The sequence below is a fragment of the Physella acuta genome, unplaced genomic scaffold (assembly GCF_028476545.2).
Source record: "Physella acuta isolate Inbredline_101_S28 unplaced genomic scaffold, ASM2847654v3 ptg000875l, whole genome shotgun sequence".
Taxonomy (NCBI): Eukaryota; Metazoa; Mollusca; class Gastropoda; family Physidae; genus Physella; species Physella acuta.
The window spans coordinates 50,148-69,590 of NW_026732392.1; the positions used below are offsets into that span (position 1 = coordinate 50,148).

The following is a 19,443-nucleotide window of genomic DNA, read 5'->3' on the forward strand; positions in this document are numbered from 1 at the left end:
TCTATACAGCCTATAACGATACATCTCTATACAGGCCTATAATGATACACCTCTATACAGTCTATAACGATACATCTCTATACAGGCCTATAACGATACATCTCTATACAGGCCTATAACGATACATCTCTATACAGGCCTATAACGATACACCTCTATACAGGCCTATAACGATACATCTCTATACAGGCCTATAACGATACAGTGTGACCATGTTTAACGTTGCGCTAAATTTTCACCTTGTCGCTAAAATGAACAGTCGTTAGTTATCTCGCGGCGGTATTGACTGTCTAGATACGGACCACGCAACTGATAAGGTTATGTATTGCTGTTACTGGTGGTTTTAATAACAAGACAAGTATCTTTAGTATATCTTTACCCCGGTCCTAATGTGGGCATTTGAGACAGGTTATATATTGCTGTTACTGGTGGTTTTAATAACAAGACAATTATCTTTGTTAGATCTTTACCCCAGTTCTTTTGGGGCATTTGAAATGTGATCTTTGAAATTTTATAACGGGTAATTAATGATTAAAAACACTGTTTTCAAACGGGTTTAGGGAATTTCCATAAATAACGTCATGTTTTTATAATCTGCCCCCCCCCCCCCCAATCTAACTGACGTCACGCGCCGGCCTTTCTCCCACCTCCATCAATTAGCTTATTAATAAAAAAAAAAAAGAAAAAAGAAACATCGATTTCTTTACATAATATTAAGGTATGTTGTTCTATTTTGATCTCAATTTATAAAAACAGTCCTAAAAGATTGTGAAATAACTAAAGTTTCACTTTCAGTTCCAAAAATTACTTTTTCAAATGCTAAAATGAGACTTCACACTTAGTCACAGTAATCCGAACCCGTCTTTTCCTTGTAGTGTGACGTCTTAAGGATGACCCCCCCCCCCTATGTTTCATTCTTCTTCTTCGTTCTTTATATTTTATATTGATGAAAACACACAAGAAGTACAACTGTATAGTCGTCTCCAGATTTGCCAGCTACCTATACATTTTTTTTCTTTGAGTGGGCTGATTTGGGGCTAAAGTCTAGACCTCTTGTGTTGATTATAAGTTGTAGTCTTATTAAAAAGACGAGAAAAATGGCCCGTTGAGGAAGGATACAACGGGCGCTAGTTTGATAGTGCTGTCTATTTATTTTCTCTAAACCAAAACCATTTCCACCACCTGAACCTCAAATTGAATCGGAAACGACAAATTGCTTTGAAAACGGATTTTTATCAAGAATCGTCATTTTAATCGGATTTAAGCTTGATCTACACTTAGTTACCGCGCATTGATACTAAATACAGTCGTAGCCATACACCTAAGCCATGCACCTAATCTCAATCATGACAAAAGTCGCATTTAGACAGCGAAACTATTATCATAGATGTTCTGTTTTCTGGGGTCATGCCACAAGGGCTAATTGTACAGGTCGTTTAATTCTAATGACTATTGTAGCCAGAGTCAGATATGCGTCTCCACCGCCGGCTTTGATATTTGGCGTCACTGGCTCTGGGATGTAAGGATATCAGAATTTTTTTTGTAAGTACATATTTTCATAGAGCTGAGGCTATTTACACGCAACTTGAAAACTGACCGAATCTCTTAGTTTTGCAGTAATACTAAAGTGCATCCAGTTTTACACATAATTCAACCTACATGATCGACGTGGGTGGGGTAACTTGGTTAGTGGTGGATGTAATAAGAAAGTGTCAATCGTGAACAAACAAGAGCAAATACTGAGTTTTGGATGAATACAGTGTTGACAAAACTCAATATTAGCATCGTTTGTTTATTACACCAATCTGTGTTTAGGTGTAGCCTGTGTTTTAGTTGAGATAATAATCATTAAAAAAGTTTTTAAAAACCCACGTTTTCTGATTGAACTAAAAAGTAGAAAATAAATGCTATAGGCCCTACATCACAATAATGCAAGCGATCACTCTACTATAAGCGATGAAAAACGTGGGGCGCCGAAGTAAAAGTTATATTACTATTGATTAGATAATACTATTGACTTTTATTAGGGAGCTTGTAGAGAGTCAACAGTATTAGAAACTGTAAGAAAATCACGGCGCCCCACGTTTTTGCTCGCTTATAGTAGAGTGATCGCTTGCATTATTGTGATGTAGGGCCTATAGCATTTATTTTCTACTTTTTAGTTCAATCAGAAAACGTGGGTTTTTAAAAACTTTTTTAATGATTATTATTTTCTACTTTTTAGTCTTTGTCCGTTTGTTTGCATTAAAATCTTGCTATCGATTTTATCTTTTCACTTTTTTTGGGTAAACGAAGACAACTCGTAAAAAGACAACTCGTAAAAAGACAACTCGTAAAAAACACGTTGTTTGAATACGTTACTGACTAGAACACATAGATTTGAACCCGTGTCGAGTGGGATAGCAATCGTGTGCCCAACCACTCGACCATATCGTCTCCCCCAAACTGGCCTACCTCCTGTAAGTTTAAACTCGGTTCAAGCTAAATTCTCTGCCCCTAAGCCTGTGGCGACATGTGATCGTTCGCTTCACTGCGCGCGAGGTACGCGTGGCTGGTTTTTTTTTGTAATGGCTAGCAGAGGAGAATTATATATATATAGATTATATAGCGGTCTAAAATGCTCAATAAAATGTTTCCATTGATCAATTTAGTAATAATAACAATTGAATATTCAATGGTCATCCAAAAGAAAGCTTACCTGAAAATTTCAGCGCGCTAGCTAACTGGGAAGTGCCAGAAATTTCGATCGCAAGATTGGATTGGAAAGACAAACAAATAAATAAATAAACACACAGAGAAAGCAAGTTAAAGAAAACGTGGTAATAAAAACAAATAAAACTCGATCGTCATTACGATTTCTCACGCGCATACAAGGTCACGGTATACAAGAAATAGTACCCATTGTTTACACTATGAATGAAGGCAGTGAAGACACGTGATCTAATAGTTGTCATTAACTGAGAAGGTAGTCTGTACGTATTGATTTGTTGTTTACTATTGTTAAGAAGGACAATTTTGAGCTAATCTGTAGTGTTTTTTGCCCATGACTAGCCAGTTAACTTCAAACTTTCATCCGTTTATAGTATTGTTGAATGGTCCAGAACTCAGTGTTTTTTTTTCTCTGACTTGTTTCTCCGGGGAGGAGGGGGGGGGGACACTGGAAGAAGTATATTTTCTAAATAAATTCTATTTCGTTCTCTGGGGGAGGGGGGATTGGGGCGGTAGACGTTCTTCAATACAGCCGTACAACAGTAGAGCTGATACAAACAATACAGCCAATACAACAATACCCCTGACCAACAAAAGGACACACACAGGCCTTTGACCAATGTATGAATTGCGGGTACTCCCTCTCGCTGGTAAACATTGACTAGTTACGTAATGGCTCTCCAGTCGCTTTGTTGTGGGTGATGTAAACCTTGCGGTGAAGTGGATGTCGTTCAACTTGTTCTATGTAGGTCTTTGAAAAGTCAAACACTTCCGGTTTTAGTTTTAGAGATAACACAATTACAGTAATTACAGGGTATGTATGGGTAGTCAAGTAAGAAGGTGTAGTGAAGGGAGACATGATTTTATGGCGAGAAATTTGAGAATGACTTGACCTGCGGAAGCACTTGAACTTGTTGGGGGGGGGGCGCTGTTATTAGACTTAAGGACGACTCATGGTGATCCAATCTCGAGTATTCAATCTTGCCGTCCCATTTCAAAAGATAACAACCATCAATACAGTTAGAATGGACATTGAAACTCTGGTGGGTTTTAACCCTAACATTTCTAATATTTTAACCATAATGTCATATACCCAAAAGGGGTTTTTAATTTAAAAAAAATGTTTAGTCATATAAACTGATAATAAGTTAAATTTAATTAGGTTTAGGGTTGTGAAGATACCTAAGATTAGGTCGAATTAACTTTTCATCATGCATGTTAATTTTTTTTAAGTATTGCAAATAACCTTTGTAGTCCTCTCCCCCCCCCCCCCCCCTCATATACACCTTTCCCCCATGTGTATCAACGTTAATTTAATTAACTAACTAAAAATTTAATTTCTTAAAATGTGTATGTGTATGCTGAAAACCCGTCTAGCCCATACATTTTAAACGAACCTTCCATTGACCCCTAGGGGGCTGTAGACTTGACATGCTAATCTCTAATCATACCTTTAATCTCGCCCCTCCCCTGGATAAATGTGTGTGATCTATAACATGCCTTTGTCACCGTGTTCCCCACCCACTACAGCCCCCCCCCCCCCCGTTCAACTATTTGTAACGGTCAAATACAAGACGTCGGTACTTTTTTTCCCTTTTTTAAATCTTCCGGTGTCGTGTTAATTTATGCCCCGGGATAAAGAAGTTCAAAGATGGTTTGTAATGTGGATGTTGAAACAGACGGCCGTGAAACTGATCAAATACTTGAGATGGTGAGGTGGGCTTGTCGGGGTTGATTGGATGACAGACAAAATACGACCAGCCGTTGGTACAATTTTAATAGAGATAATATTTCTGTTAACCTTAACGTTTCTTCATGTAACTGGATATTGTTCGTTTGTGTGCGTGTGTGTGTGTGTGTGTGTGTGGTGATTCTCCCCCACCTCCTTCCTTACACACTCTTGTGTATGTGTGTGTGTGTTTAATGGTAAACCACTTCTACCCCCAACACACACACCATCTTTTAATGGCCGAGCATCTAGGAATAAAAACAAACACATCACTAATTTAACACCTTTCCCCCTTACATAAATATAACCTTATTTTGGACTCGAATACTTCCGACATTGTATTGATACGATTACTCTAGGGTTTTTCCCATCGGTCCAACCGCAAAAGGGGTCACCTTAGCATAAGGGATCCTATCAGCATAAGTGATTCTATCAGCATAAGAGGTCCCAGAAGTATAGCGGTCATGTAGGGATCACCCATTCTAGTATCAGTAGCTGTTTTCGTTTTTTAACAAAACCCTGAGGAGTTTTTAAGTTAAACTATACGCAAACGTTATTGGCCAATACGCATACAGTCAAGCTAACTTAATTTTTGTCGGGGTTCCTACATTGAAGTACTTATCAAAAGTCTTGACTCTTAAAGAGCGAATCATTCATGAGCAGAGCGTCGTATGTGTGACCATGCGAACACGTCACTTTTCTAAAGCGTAGATGTTTTAGTTACACGTATTAACTTGTTAATATTGTTATTTTGTTTTACATCTTGGGCTGTCTTTGGTATGTTGAACACACCGCTTCAGGGGCATTAGGCGTTGCATGTATGGCTCTAATGCACACATATTTGAACCTTGTTCAAAAAACAGCCGATAGCCCAGGGCTTATGGATTAACTATCATCAAGTTTGGGTCGAGAAAGGGTTGGGTGAGGGTGAAGCGGGTGGGGGGGGGGGGAGTTAGTGATTCTGTTTTTAATTTAATAACCTTGAATGTATAGCAGTGGCGTCACTGGGTCGGATGTCGCCTGGTTCGGATGTCGCCCCACCCTCTCCAATTTTTTATTTATTTTCAGTTTGGTGCCCCTCCCCTTACTAATTTATTATTTTAATTTTAAATGGACTAAACATTGTTTTGACAGAAAATTGTACGAAATTTTTGAATGTCGTGGTGTAACCCGGGTGTGGTTAGTAATGTTCTCATTCCCACCCCCCCCCCCCCCCCCCCCCTCAAACACATACCTTCTCTATTTTATTATTTAACTGCAGTTTTTAATATTTTTTTTTTAGAGATATTTCACTATTTGTGTGTGTGTGTGTCTGGCTGTCACCCGGTGCGGACCACACTCCTCCCCATCCTTGTTACGCTACTCATGTACAGGAGGGCGCACAAAGCCTGCATTGGTCTGGTTCTTGCTGGATCGCTAGTTTATGCAATGAAAAACATCTTTCGGTTTCATGGTGGTTTTAGTTTTAAGCATCCTTGTGTACAGGGGTTCCTAATTTAAAACATGCTCGTTGGTGCCACTATGTGTAAGAGTTACCGTGTATCGGCAGCTATAGGTATTTAAATCTATATTTACGTCCCTGTGTATTGGCACCCTTGTTTATTAGCGCCCCTGTGTATTGGGGCCCAAGTGTATTGGCGCCATTGTGTATTGGCACCCTTGTGTATTGGCACCCTTGTGTATTGGCGCCCCTGTGTATTTGCACCCCTGTGTATTTGCACCCCTGTGTATTGGCACCCCTGTGCTATGAAAAACATCTTTCATGGTGGTTTTAGTTTTATGCATCCTTGTGTACAGGGGTACCTAATTTAAAACATTCACGTTGGTATCACTATGTGTAAGAGTTACCGTGTATCGGCGGATATAGGTATATACATCTATATTTACGTCCCTGTGTATTGGCACCCTTGTTTATTAGCGCCCATGTGTATTAGTGCCCCTGTGTATTAGCGCCCCTGTGTATTAGCGCCCCTGTGTATTGGCGCCCCTGTGTATTGGCAAACAGTTTTCCTGTCTCCCCTTTTTGTATTATGGTACTTTTGTGTATAAGCCCCCTTGCATGAGCTTCTATCGACTTATCTGTACAAGAACCGCTATAGGCGCCCAAATGCAGGGGTCTTTATTGGTGTCTCTGTACATGAGCCTATGTTGGTGCACTTATCTATTGACGCCCATATATGGAATTCTTTGTTGGCGCCCCTGTACATTGGCACCCACATGTATGAGTCTCTATTAACGCCCCTGTATAGTAGCCTCTATCTGCACCCTTCTGTATATCGCCCCCTGTGTATGATCATCTACCGGCGCCCCTGTGTAAAATTACCTTTGTGTACCGGCACTGGTAGATGGCGAACTGAAGCTGTATCTAGTGTAAGCAAAGGGAAAACCCCCGGGCTGTTTTTACAAACACTATTAAGTGACTGCTGGGGGGCCAGTCCTAGAGTTTATTTAGAATTACCCCCGTCTTTTTGTCTGTGACTGTAGGGGGGGGGGGCAGTCCTAGAGTTTACTTAGAATTACCCCCCCGTCTTTTTGTCTGTGACTGTTGGGGGGGGGGGGGGGGGGCAGGCCTAGAGTTTACTCAGAATTACCCCTGCCATTTGCCTGTCAACCTGAAGCACACAGGAATGTTCGTGTGAACAAGCAACGTTTTTAAAAGTCTCAACGTGGAATGTGAATCACGGAGTGATTTCCCCTGGGGAGTTATCTCCCCTCACGCCGCCCCCCCCCCCCTCCCCTCTCAAGACGTACCTATATCATGTATGTAGGGTCGCAATTGTGTTCCATGAGATATGGATTGAGCTCGGCCTATGAACGGGGTTACCTGTAGAGGAAGTGTCGTTTATTCCCGTAGACAGCCTTTGGGCTATCTATTACCCATAAAACATTTGGATATCGGCGTATCAAGATTTGGCCAGAAAAAAAAACGAATTTTAAGCCGACTTTAATTATTTCCTTATGCCATCGTGGAAAGTTTCAAGCAGTTATATGATACGCTCCCATGCTACACACATTCCATGTAAGGGAAGTAACGAGTGTGCAAAATATATTTTGTGCTCTGGCACGACTTAATATAAGGTCATTAGAATTTTACAAAATGACTGCGCTGCCGGTTTACTACCAGTGTTTCTTTCATACATTTTTTGGTGGTGGGGGGGGGGGGGGGCGGCTTAAAATTTCGGGGGGGGGGGGGTAGGGGAACACTGGTTAAAATAATTATTTTTATATAAATTGAATATGTATCTATTTTGCTCTGGGGTGGGATCGGTGGATATGATCCGGCGTGAGTGTCCCCCCAACCCCCCCCCCTCCCCTCACTCTCCCGAGGAGATGCCCGAAGGAAACAACCGCGCGGCCGCACATCTTAGAAAGAACCTCTCCTCCCCCCCCCCCCCCCTCCCATTTCGTAATAATAAGAATTTTGCCTGCACCGTAGCATGCCCATCTATTCGGGCGATCAATATGTCTGTCTGGCGATCGTTGGCTTGTCTGTAATCTCAGAGAAATCTTGTCTGTCCCCTGCTCTGGTTGATGCTTCTCAAATCTCATGCCTGGCCTTGGGTTGTTTTTTTCCCCTTCTTTTAAACTCTATTTCAAGAACGAAGGTTTATTCAATGCAGCGAATGGGGTGTCTGTAATGTTGGATGTATGTATACAATTTTAGCCTTAGTGAAAACTTCCTGCACAGCTTCTTTCGAGCCTCTCTCCGTGGGGATATCTATCCCCATCTCCCAATGAAATAGAAAATAATATACATTTATTATACAAAACTTCTAACTGCAATTGGACTTCAATACCCTTGCCTTTGCTTATCTTCTTTAGGCAGAATAGACATATTTAATCAAGAAAACATCTTTGTTTCAGAAAACATATTTAAAAAATTTTTTAGCATGTTTTCCTGCATTAAAATAAATTTGCGTTCAAACATGCGTTTGTAAACTAGTGTACGTTTGATTATTTAAATTAAGTTCACTCTAGATCGCTTAGGATACACAAGTAGTAGGACTAGAGCAGGATGAAGGAATGATTTTACGTTCATACATTTTCATTTCTAAAAACTACATTTTAACCTAATATAAGTATAATACTTTATTGATACGATATTGACTATTTTTTAAAGTGTTTAATAATTACAAAATCAATACTAATATCATTTAATTAAATTGTTTGAGTTATCTTGTTTACTCATTATTGGTAATATTGATACTTAGATCTAAAGTATCATCTAACTTTGCAATTAAATAAAACCTGAATTCGAAAATTACAATTTTATTTAGCAGATTAAAATGACAACACTCAATTAAAATGTGTGTGTCATATTACAAAATTAGAATTAAAAGAAGAAATTGGATATACATAATAGAAGAGTAACTATGTCACTTTCCCGAATACGTCCATGAACAAGTGTTGATAAATTAAACAATGCCAGCCGTAGCTCCAAACTATTTTTGTTTCGTTAAGTAGAATGCACGGGTTGCGATCTGCAAACAATACAAAAAGAAAGAAAAAAAACTTTGGGAAGACAAGTAGTCAGGGAGCACAATCTGGACAAACAGAAAAACCGAAACGTTTCACTTGGTTAAACAAACGGTCCAAGCTAATGCTGTGCACACAACACTTCCGTGCGCCACTTTCGATTCCTCAGCCATGTCAAACATAGTCCTCAATTTCGGTGAATATTTACACAAGCCCATAGTGGTCACTTAGCTCGCGACCTCGGCTTACTGAGAGGAATGTTGGACAAGCAATTTACTAAAAGCCAACAGGTACTATAGCGGATCATTATTTAGATCTAGATTTCTGCGCCAAGAGTAGTTACACAAAGTGGCCAGTTATTAGTTAAATTTTACGCCAAAATAATATTTGCAGTTTTGTTTGGAGGTAGATTTTATAATTTCTTTCGCCACTGTAGGTCGAGCTGACCAAATACGGTTTTTACTTTAAAATAGAATATAGATCTAGGTCATCCATATAAAAAAATACATTCCACATCCACGAACCACAACATAGGCCTATACTATTTAATTTTTTAAATTCCGTTATATTGTAGTTTGTAGTTACCCGTATCATTTCCTTTCATTGTAATGCAATAAAAATATTCAGTTGACTTCATTCTTTATATATAGGCTTAAAAAAAAAATCAGCAACACATACTTATGTTTAATGCCTGCCTATTTTGTAAACTGTTGCAAACAACAAATTGTACCCCTTCTTTCTGATATAGTCCTATGTGACAAAGGCCTAGCTGTTATACTTTATTAATTTTAATGAAATGTTTTGTTTTCTTTTTTTGAGATGGACAGGAAAAAAGGGTCGCCGGGGAGAAACAGAAATGTATTCAGAGGCTCTGTGCTTGTTTCCATACTGGTAGAAAGCCACCCCAAGCAATTCCCTGACAGGGCTGCTGCCTTCAAACTTGGCCAAAGACTTTTTCGGTAATTAATTTACTTACAACTATATGCATGTAGCTTGAACTTTGCCAAATAAGTTTACCTTTTGAAAAAATCGCTAAGTTCGAGATGTTTATATTATATTTTTTTGTTAAAGAAGTATGCTTTTTAAAAAAAAATCACTGTATTTTTCGAGATCTTTTTTTTTTGTTAACTGATTTTATATTTCTTTGCTGAATAAGTATTCCTGTTTTAAAAATTACAGTAAAGTTCAGGATCTTTTTTTGTTAACTAATTTTATATTTTATCAAAATCTTACTTTTAAAGCTATTAATGTCCAGGCTTCACATTATAAATATTATAAAAATTTATTTTAATTTTTGAGAATATACTAAAAGAAAGATCAAAGTAAGATTTGTAGTCACATATTATGTTTTATTTTTAAAAGTGTGGTTGATTTTGTTAAAGGCCTAGTTGTTGTTAATATATTTTAAAATTTTTATTAATTTCTTTATTAGAAACTAAAATTTACCATATTTGGTTAACATTTAAACTACTTAACTCAATAAGCCAAAATTTAAAAATTAAACTTTACTTTAAAACTAAAATATTTTCATTTAAAACTTGCTTTTCTTTTAAGATTGTAGCTTACCTGTTCTCTTATCTAATTGTAGTGAAGGTCAGATTCGAAGTATCTTTGGTTCCAATGAGTTCCAAGACTCAGCCCAGCTCTATGTCTGGTGTGATGACGATGGTCGCAGGAAGGAAAATGAACAGACTATGACATCACCTACCTCTTCCTCTGGCAGGTGGGAGATTCTTGCTTTTGGTTTTTAGAGAATTTGACACTTTATAAATCAGAACAGTTTACATTTTTTTACAGAATTAAACACTGCATGATTAGAATAGTATACATTTTTGATACATAAAGTTAATACTTTGTAACTGGACATTTTTTTTTACATAATTAATTACTTCACAATTGGAAAAGTATAGATTTGTTAATATTTTTAACATCATATAACAGGAATAGTATCATGTTCTAAACATATTTTACCATTTTCATAATTGCAACAGTAGGTCTATACATTTTTTACAGAATCCAATGCTTCAAACCTCACATATACATTTTTTTTTACAAAGGGGTCATCCATAAATGACGTCACACTCTTAGGGGGGAGGGGGGTCCGTAATTTTGTGACGATGTGTGATGAGGGGGAGGGGGTTCAGATGTTGCGACGTCACATTTTTGCATTATAAAAAAGCAATGTTAGAAAACAAATTTTTGACCTTATTTCGCGTTTTAGATAACTGTTTTAATAAATTGTAATAGTTTAGACAAGATTTTGGAAAAATATCGATGTTTTAAAAATTAACTGCAATTTTGAGGGGAGTTGTAGGTTGAGGTGTGACGTCATTTTAGGGGGGGGGGGGGGGGTCTGGCTTTTTGTGACGACGTGTGACGGAGGGGAGGGGGGGGAGGTAAAAATCATCAAAAAAAGCGTGACGTCATTTATGGATGACCCCAAAAGTGAATTCATCATACTCATAGTATACATTTCTTTTACAGAAATGAACACTTCAGAACTGGACATTTGTTTACTGAATTACTATATAATCAAAATTTTTATAGAATTTAGCTCTTCATAATTTATTTACAAAATTGAATAATAGATTATCACATTTCAAGCAATTTTTTTATTGCAGAAAATAAATCATTAAAACATTAATTGCAATTTGAATTCTGCAAAAGAAATAATTTACATTTATGGAATTTAAATAAAAATAGTGTTTCCTTCATCATTCTTACAAATATTTGTGTATACACTTTTAAGTAATCTACTTTTATGTCATTGTTTTCTTTAGCTTCTCGAGTGCCTCCCAAATCAAGTCAGACCTCAAGTTAATTCAGGACATCAAGGACAAAGTCCTGAACCGCAGCGAGGCCTACAACATTGTGACGTCCTACAACACATTTTTCCAGGAGCTGGAGCAGGACTTTGGCTTAAGTCATGACCCCCAGTCCTCAAGAAAAGTCAACCCTGCAGGCAGCAACTCGTACAATGTTCCTTACACCAGCACACTAGAACACAAGAAAAGCACAGTCTACTCCACCGACAGCTCCGTGGAGACGCCAAACAACTCAGGGCAACGTGGCGGCGCTAACGACGATTTACATCATCTTAAACCTGGTTTACCGTCACCTCATTCAAAACATTCCGCAGATACGTCTCCTCGTCTGGTACACGATGGGCGGCATTTATCCCAGAAAGTAAATCATATACCTCAAAGTATTCCAGAACTTTCTAACAATAGTCCTCATACCCCTGGTGATTCAGCTTTGCGGGCTCAGCCTGCGCCTAGTACTAATAAAAAAGGAATTCATTCTTCGCAAGAAGCCCCGCCTCATTTGAAACATGCTCCTAATCAAACTCCAACCAATCATATTCGTCCGCAACAGTTAGCCCTTGTAACGCCTGACACGCCTCGAAGTGATAGTCAGACGGACTCAACCATAGTCGGGGAAGACAGGTTAGGTAAAAATATTAAATCTGACACCAAACAACCCCCCGTGCCTGCAAATATGGATTTTGACGTAGGTTCCAGTAATGTTGGCACTATTAGCAGCCAGGTGTCTTCTGTTGTAGCAGAGGGCAGTGATAACACCACCATACCTCAAGCAGCGGGTGATGCTGTACATAGCAGGAATAACAATTGGACTCAGGGATCTTCATTTTCTCATGCCGCCACCCCTTTCAAAACAAAATGGACTGAACCATCTTCTGTCACACCCAATACAAACTTACATTACGCTTCTTCTGAGATTGTGGATAGGGTGGAGAGCAGTGAAAGATCGAGGTGGTTGGACGTGGTCAATGAGGGCGGGGATAATGGCCGCAGGTGGCCGGAGAGTACGAACTCGTACTCGGACAACGAGAAGCAGCTTCTGGAGGAGATGAGGCGGATGAAGAAGGAGCATCAGAACACGCTGAGGACGTACGAGGGCCGCATCAACAAGCTGATGGCCAAGATGCATGAGCTGAGGAACATTGCTGAGATGCTGGAAAACAGCTCAAACAAGTCCTCGCCCTACGGGGTTCTGCCAGGGAAATTAGCATTACTGAATATATTGGGTAAGTCTTACGGGGTTCTGCCAAGGAAATAAGTCCTTGCCCCTAAGGGGTTCTACCAGGGAAATTAGCACTGCTCAATATTTTGGGTAAGTCTTATGGGACCTTGCTAGGAAAATTAACTGTGCAATATTTTGTGTAAGTCCATGTGTTATGGGGTTCTGCAAGGGAAGTTTCCCAATATTTTTAGTAAGAATTATTGGGGTTATGCTTGATAATTTGAAGTGCTTAACATTTAGGGTAATTCTTATGGGCCCTGCCAGGGAAATTAGCACTGCTGGATTTTTTTGGTAATTTGAGATGAGCATATATTAGTGAAAAAAATTAGAAATAGAATTGTCAAATGTAATCTCTCATCAATACCTTATTCCATTTCCTCAATACTTATAACTCCAAGAAACATACTGAAATTTGATTTTGAGATTCTACTCTATTCTTGCATGTAATTCTACATTTTAAGTTTATAGATTTACTTATATCAGCAGAAATCCTCTTTTAATAAAGTTAATATTTGGATACTTAAAATAAATGTCTATTTGCTTTTATAAACTTAAACCTCATAAAATATATTTTATTCTTGCTTAAAGTTATTAAGTATAGGTGTTTAAAAAATATAAGAACAGTGCCACATAATGGTTGCTAACAGTGTATTAAGTCTGGTTAATGTTAGAATCTAGAATGTCTATGTGTAGGCTTCTATCTTTGACTGCTCAATACTACACATGTAAAGTTTAGCTGCAGTAAATTCTATACAACTTAGCACACAGTCAATTTTGTCCATGTCATGCTTGACTGCTTTCTTAATGAACCAGGTGACAAGGATCTGGACATGAAGAAACTGACCCCTATATCTGGATCCCTGGAGACTGACCAGGTGCCCCCACCCCTCCCACCCCGGCCGGGGAGAGGGACCAAAGTGTACCCTAACAAACCAATCATTCACACAGCAGTCTCTATGAGGAACTTGTCTTGGTCTAGGATTATATTAGAGGACAACGGTGAGCTATGCAGTAGGAATTAGAGTTAAATTAATATGTTATTTAACAATTGTTTAACTATGTTTGTCAGTAATGTGTTTTGTTGATTAAATATTAAATAATAAATGTTAAGACAAGTTTTGATATTGGTAAGTATATAGCCTAACTAGATTGTCATTTGGAATTAACACATTATTCAACTATATGCTTACAGTAAAAAGCTTTATTAATTTAATAATTAAATTTGTTAATTAAATAATAGTTGCAAAGATAGGTCTTGGTATTGGTAAACATATAGACAGGCTACATAGCTGATTAATTAGAATCAAGGCATTATTCTACTATGCTGCAGAATACATTTTTCAGTCAGTATTAGGGATTGTTTAAATACTAATAGGCCTACATTTATAGACAGTTAGATATTGGTTAATAACTGAATGCTGTTATGAAAAGTTGGGGTTTGATTCCTAAATTAACTTAATTTAACAACAATTTGTGACTAAACAGGTTAAAATTAATGTACTTTATATAAAAACACCTTAGTTCTATTCTTAGTGAATAGATCTAGTTGCATTTTTGTAATTTTAGCATTGTTTGTCTATTTATCATTTATATCTTGAGATCTATTTTATGTTTTATTTACAAATTCAGGAAATTAGTCATTAAAAACTATTTTTCACTACAACTTAGATAGGACAGTTTAAATAGTATTTAAATTAAATGTAAACATTTCAATGAGTTTGAAATATGTGTGACCCTTCTACTATCTACATATCCAGTTATTGAAATACTGTCTAACTGCACTGTTCGGTCAGCCTTAGGCTGAAAACCACCACATTGCTGTCAGATTGAAAGCCATCACATTACCATTCCATTTAGTAACTGCACTATTAGGTTAGCCTCAGGCTAAAACCCACAACATTGTGATGTTTAGCTGAAACCAACAACATTACCACTCCATTTACTATTATGTTAGCCTCAGGCTAAAGCCCACCACATTGCTAAGTTTGGCTGAAACCAACAACATTACCACTCCATTTACTATTAAGTTAGCCTCAGGCTAAAGCCCACCACATTGTGATGTTTGGCTGAAACCAACAACATTACCACTCCATTTACTATTAAGTTAGCCTCATGCTAAAGCCCACCACTTTGCTAAGTTTGGTTGAAACCAACAACTTTACCACTCCATTTACTATTTTGTTAGCCTCAGTCTAAAGCCCACCACATTGTGATGTTTGGCTGAAACCAACAACATAACCACTCCATTTACTATTAAGTTAGCCTCAGTCTAAAGCCCACCACATTGTGATGTTTGGTTGAAACCAACAACATAACCACTCCATTTACTATTAAATTAGCCTCATGCTAAAGCCCACCACTTTGCTAAGTTTGGCTGAAACCAACAACATTACCACTCCATTTACTATTAAGTTAGCCTCATGCTAAAGCCCACCACATTGCTAAGTTTGGCTGAAACCAACATCATCACTCCATTTACTATTATGTTAGCCTCATGTTAAAGCCCACCACATTGTGATGTTTGGCTGAAACCAACAACATTACCACTCCATTTACTATTAAGTTAGCCTCATGCTAAAGCCCACCACATTGCTAAGTTTGGCTGAGACCAACAACATTACCACTCCATTTACTATTATGTTAGCCTCATGCTAAAGCCCACCACATTGCTAAGTTTGGCTGAGACCAACAACATTACCACTCCATTTACTATTAAGTTAGCCTCATGCTAAAGCCCACCACATTGTGATGTTTGGCTGAAACCAACATTACCACTCCATTTACTAGTAAGTTAGCCTCAGGCTAAAGCCCACCACATTGCTAAGTTTGGTTGAAATCAACATTACCACTCCATTTACTATTATGTTAGCCTCAGACTAAAGCCCACCACATTGCTAAGTTTGGCTGAAACCAACATCATCACTCTATTTACTATTAAGTTAGCCACAGGCAAAAGCCCACCACACACCACATTCCTGTAAAGAAACATTGCTAGACATGCCAGCCTGGCAATTGTAAATAAAAAGCAATAAAGAAAAGTAGGTTACACAGTTCACTGACCAGATTTAGCAGACTTGGGCACACACTGACCTAAGGCAGGGTAACACCAGTTCAATGGAGCAGAAGTCAAACAGACTGAGGCATGGAGTGTAGAGATAAGGAAATAGTGTTGACACTGGTCTGCTCTAGCTGACAACAGTAGTGGAACACTTTAAATAGCTTACATTTTTACTTTTTTTTTAACTACATGTAGGTGACAATGTTTTCTATAAAAAAGAATGACGGTAGTCAGTGTAATTTTTTTTTTCTTATTCATTTACACTGTCATGTAATACCTAAGTAGCTTTATTTAAATTTTCCTTGTTTGGATCATTTGTTTTTGATAAGTATCTATAAAAGTAATCAGAGAAGTATAACTATAATTAAAATAATTTGAAAAATAATAATTAAAATTATAATAATAATTAACTGTAAGTATAATAATAATTTTAGTTTTCAGATTGAGTTTTTTCAATGTGTTGTCAAAAGAATAAATTTAAAAAAACATATCTTTTCTTTCAAAAGATAAATCTTTTTTCTTCTAATTAATTTGTTTTTAACCATCAAGATCAATTACATTTGTGTATATTAATTATGTGATTTGATTGAATTAAAACACTGTCACAATGTTTTTTTTCTAAAATGAACAAACAAAAAAAAACATGACAATTATTGTATTATCAAACAAACAATCAATAAAATATTTTCTACAACATAAAATCAATAAAAATATTTGCAACAAACACAAACAATCAATAAAAATATTTGCAACAACACACAAACAATTAATGTAAACTTGTGTAAAATCAAACAAACGATCCATAAAAATATTGTCAACACCAAACACAGACAATCATTAAAAATATTTTCAACTATTTTCCAGGTGGAGAGCCAGTGAACACAGTCTGGCATGGAATGATTGAACCAAAGATTGACACAACAGAGCTAGAAAGGTTATATTTTATATATCACAATATCTTACTTTATCATTGGTCTATTATTCATTCAAGCAATTAAAATTTTTTTAAAAATGTCTTATTTGTGCAGTAGTCTTCTTAATGGCTAAAAAAAACATGACTAACTAAACAATTGTTTGCAGTTCAGTTTTATGAGAATACACTTCAATAATGTCAAGATTTATTGTAAAAAGAGCCCTTTCAGTCTAGAATACCAAAGCTGCTGATTACTTATCTCAAAGTCCTGAGTTTGATTCACATGCCTGAATCAGTAAGACATCTCTGAGTCTGTTCAGCTAGATGGGTACCCATCATCAGTTGGGGGAAAGTTCTCTTTTGCAGCTAGATGGGTACCCATTATCAGTTGGGGGAAAGTTCTGAGTCTTTTCAGCTAGATGGGTACCCATCATCAGTTGGGGGAAAGTTCTAAGTCTTTTCAGCTAGATGGGTACCCATCATCAGTTGGGGGAAAGTTCTGAGTCTTTTCAGCTAGATGGGTACCTGTCATCAGTTGGGGGAAAGTTCTGAGTCTTTTCAGCTAGATGGGTACCCATCATCAGTTGGGGGAAAGTTCTGAGTCTTTTCAGCTAGATGGGTACCTGTCATCAGTTGGGGGAAAGTTCTGAGTCTTTTCAGCTAGATGGGTACCCATCATCAGTTGGGGGAAAGTTCTGAGTCTTTTCAGCTAGATGGGTACCCATCATCAGTTGGGGGAAAGTTCTAAGTCTTTTCAGCTAGATGGGTACCCATCATCAGTTGGGGGAAAGTTCTGAGTCTTTTCAGCTAGATGGGTACCTGTCATCAGTTGGGGAAAAGTATAGATGGCTTGGTAAAATGATGACTACACTAACACACACTCTAAATTATCTGCCCCATAGTCCATCAAGGCTTTCATGGCTAAATCTAATTATCTCTTTGTTTTACAAATTAGTAAAGTGAATATCAGTTAAAAATAAAGTGTAATCGGCTTCCATGACTAAATCTAATTATCTCTTTGTTTTATGAATTAGTAAAGTGAATATCAGTTGAAAAATAAAGTGCATTAGGCTTCCATGACTAAATCTAATTATCTCTGATAAATTAGTACAGTTAATATCTGTCTAAAAATAAAGTGTAATACTGTTGTGTAGATGTGTAATTGTAAGCTGATTTATTGTTCCAGATTATTCTCTAGTGAATCTGATATTCCCAGTGACGTCACTCTCTATGATGACATCTGCTTGCGAAGGGGACGGACAAAATCTCAGGTCAGTATAGTCATTGTCAGTATTATGACGTTAGTATGACATCAGTGGTTTTCTATGATATTTATTTGACAGCAGTGCCTGTCAGTGTCATTATTTTTATGACAGCTGTGCCTGTCAAAGCGTCATTGTATTTTATAGGACAGTTGGCCTAGTGTCTGTCAGTATAATCATATTTAAATGACAGCAGTGTATGTCTCAGTGTCATTAATTTTATGTCAACATTATCTGTCAAAGTTTGATTATGTTTTATTTGAAAGCAAGCTTGTCGACGTTTCAATATATTTAATAAATCAGCTGCATCTGTCAATGTTATACAAGTTGTTACTTTGACAATATCATGTCAAGTAGTGGTTTTGAAAAAAAGTACATAATTGCCATTGGTAATGATATTAAATGATTATAGCAAAAACTAATGTACTTGAATGTTTTATTGTCTTTTATTATAACGTATTATTTTATATAATTTTTGGTTACAAATTTTAATTTGCAGGTTGTAATAATTTAAGATGCAGACAGATCACAAAGAATTATATAAAATAAGTAAAGATTCCTCTTTAAACCTAACGATCCATTGGGCAGACGAAGTGGAGTTCATATGTTGCTTGACCTCGGTATATAAAAGGATAATGTGGTCAGAACTATGCCCAGCCACCTTAACTTTCCCTTACTTGAGTTAGGTACCCATCAGAGTTGGATGGACTCAGCGACGTTCCACTAACTTGAACCTGGATTCGAACTCAAAACTATTTGGTTAGCAGTCTAGCACTCCACTGCTAGGCCACACCGTCCCACAAAGAATTATATCAGTGCTTAAATCTTTTATTTAAATTTATTATTTTATATACATTCCTGTAACATTTTTTAACTTGCAGGTTGTGACAATCTATGATGCGGACAGGTCACAAAGAATTATATCAGAGCTCAAGTCCCTCCACTGTAAACTGCACCAGGTGATACAGGCATTTGCCACCCTCAACTGTAATGACCTTCACACTGACAGTTTTGCCGAGCTTCTGGAACTGCTTGCCTCTCAGAGAGAGCTGGATAAGATACAGCACCATGTCAAGAGGAAGGGGGCAGGTTGGTGGATGCCATTTGTTTAAAGTAGACACCAATCAGTTCCCTCTAAAGGAAAAAGCTAGTGTGCTAAATGTATTTGCTGTGCATGCTGTTATAATAATAAAAGTCTTATACAAGGATATATTTATTTTACAAAATCACTGAGCGGCAGCTCAAAAGTACT

At 37.4% G+C, this 19,443-nt stretch overlaps 1 protein-coding gene across 5 annotated transcripts in view; it reads left to right on the forward strand.

Annotated features, from left to right (window-relative positions):
* LOC131952485 (uncharacterized) overlaps positions 1 to 19,443 on the forward strand; it is a 76,223-nt gene that overhangs the window by 46,258 nt on the left and 10,522 nt on the right. For all 5 annotated transcript variants that reach the window (XM_059315168.1, XM_059315172.1, XM_059315169.1 and 2 more), the window contains exons 2-8: positions 9,734 to 9,873; positions 10,503 to 10,637; positions 11,695 to 12,962; positions 13,772 to 13,957; positions 16,881 to 16,950; positions 18,116 to 18,200; positions 19,073 to 19,280. In XM_059315168.1, the coding sequence (XP_059171151.1) occupies positions 9,734 to 9,873; positions 10,503 to 10,637; positions 11,695 to 12,962; positions 13,772 to 13,957; positions 16,881 to 16,950; positions 18,116 to 18,200; positions 19,073 to 19,280 (2,092 nt within the window). The remainder of the gene's footprint in view (positions 1 to 9,733; positions 9,874 to 10,502; positions 10,638 to 11,694; positions 12,963 to 13,771; positions 13,958 to 16,880; positions 16,951 to 18,115; positions 18,201 to 19,072; positions 19,281 to 19,443) is intronic.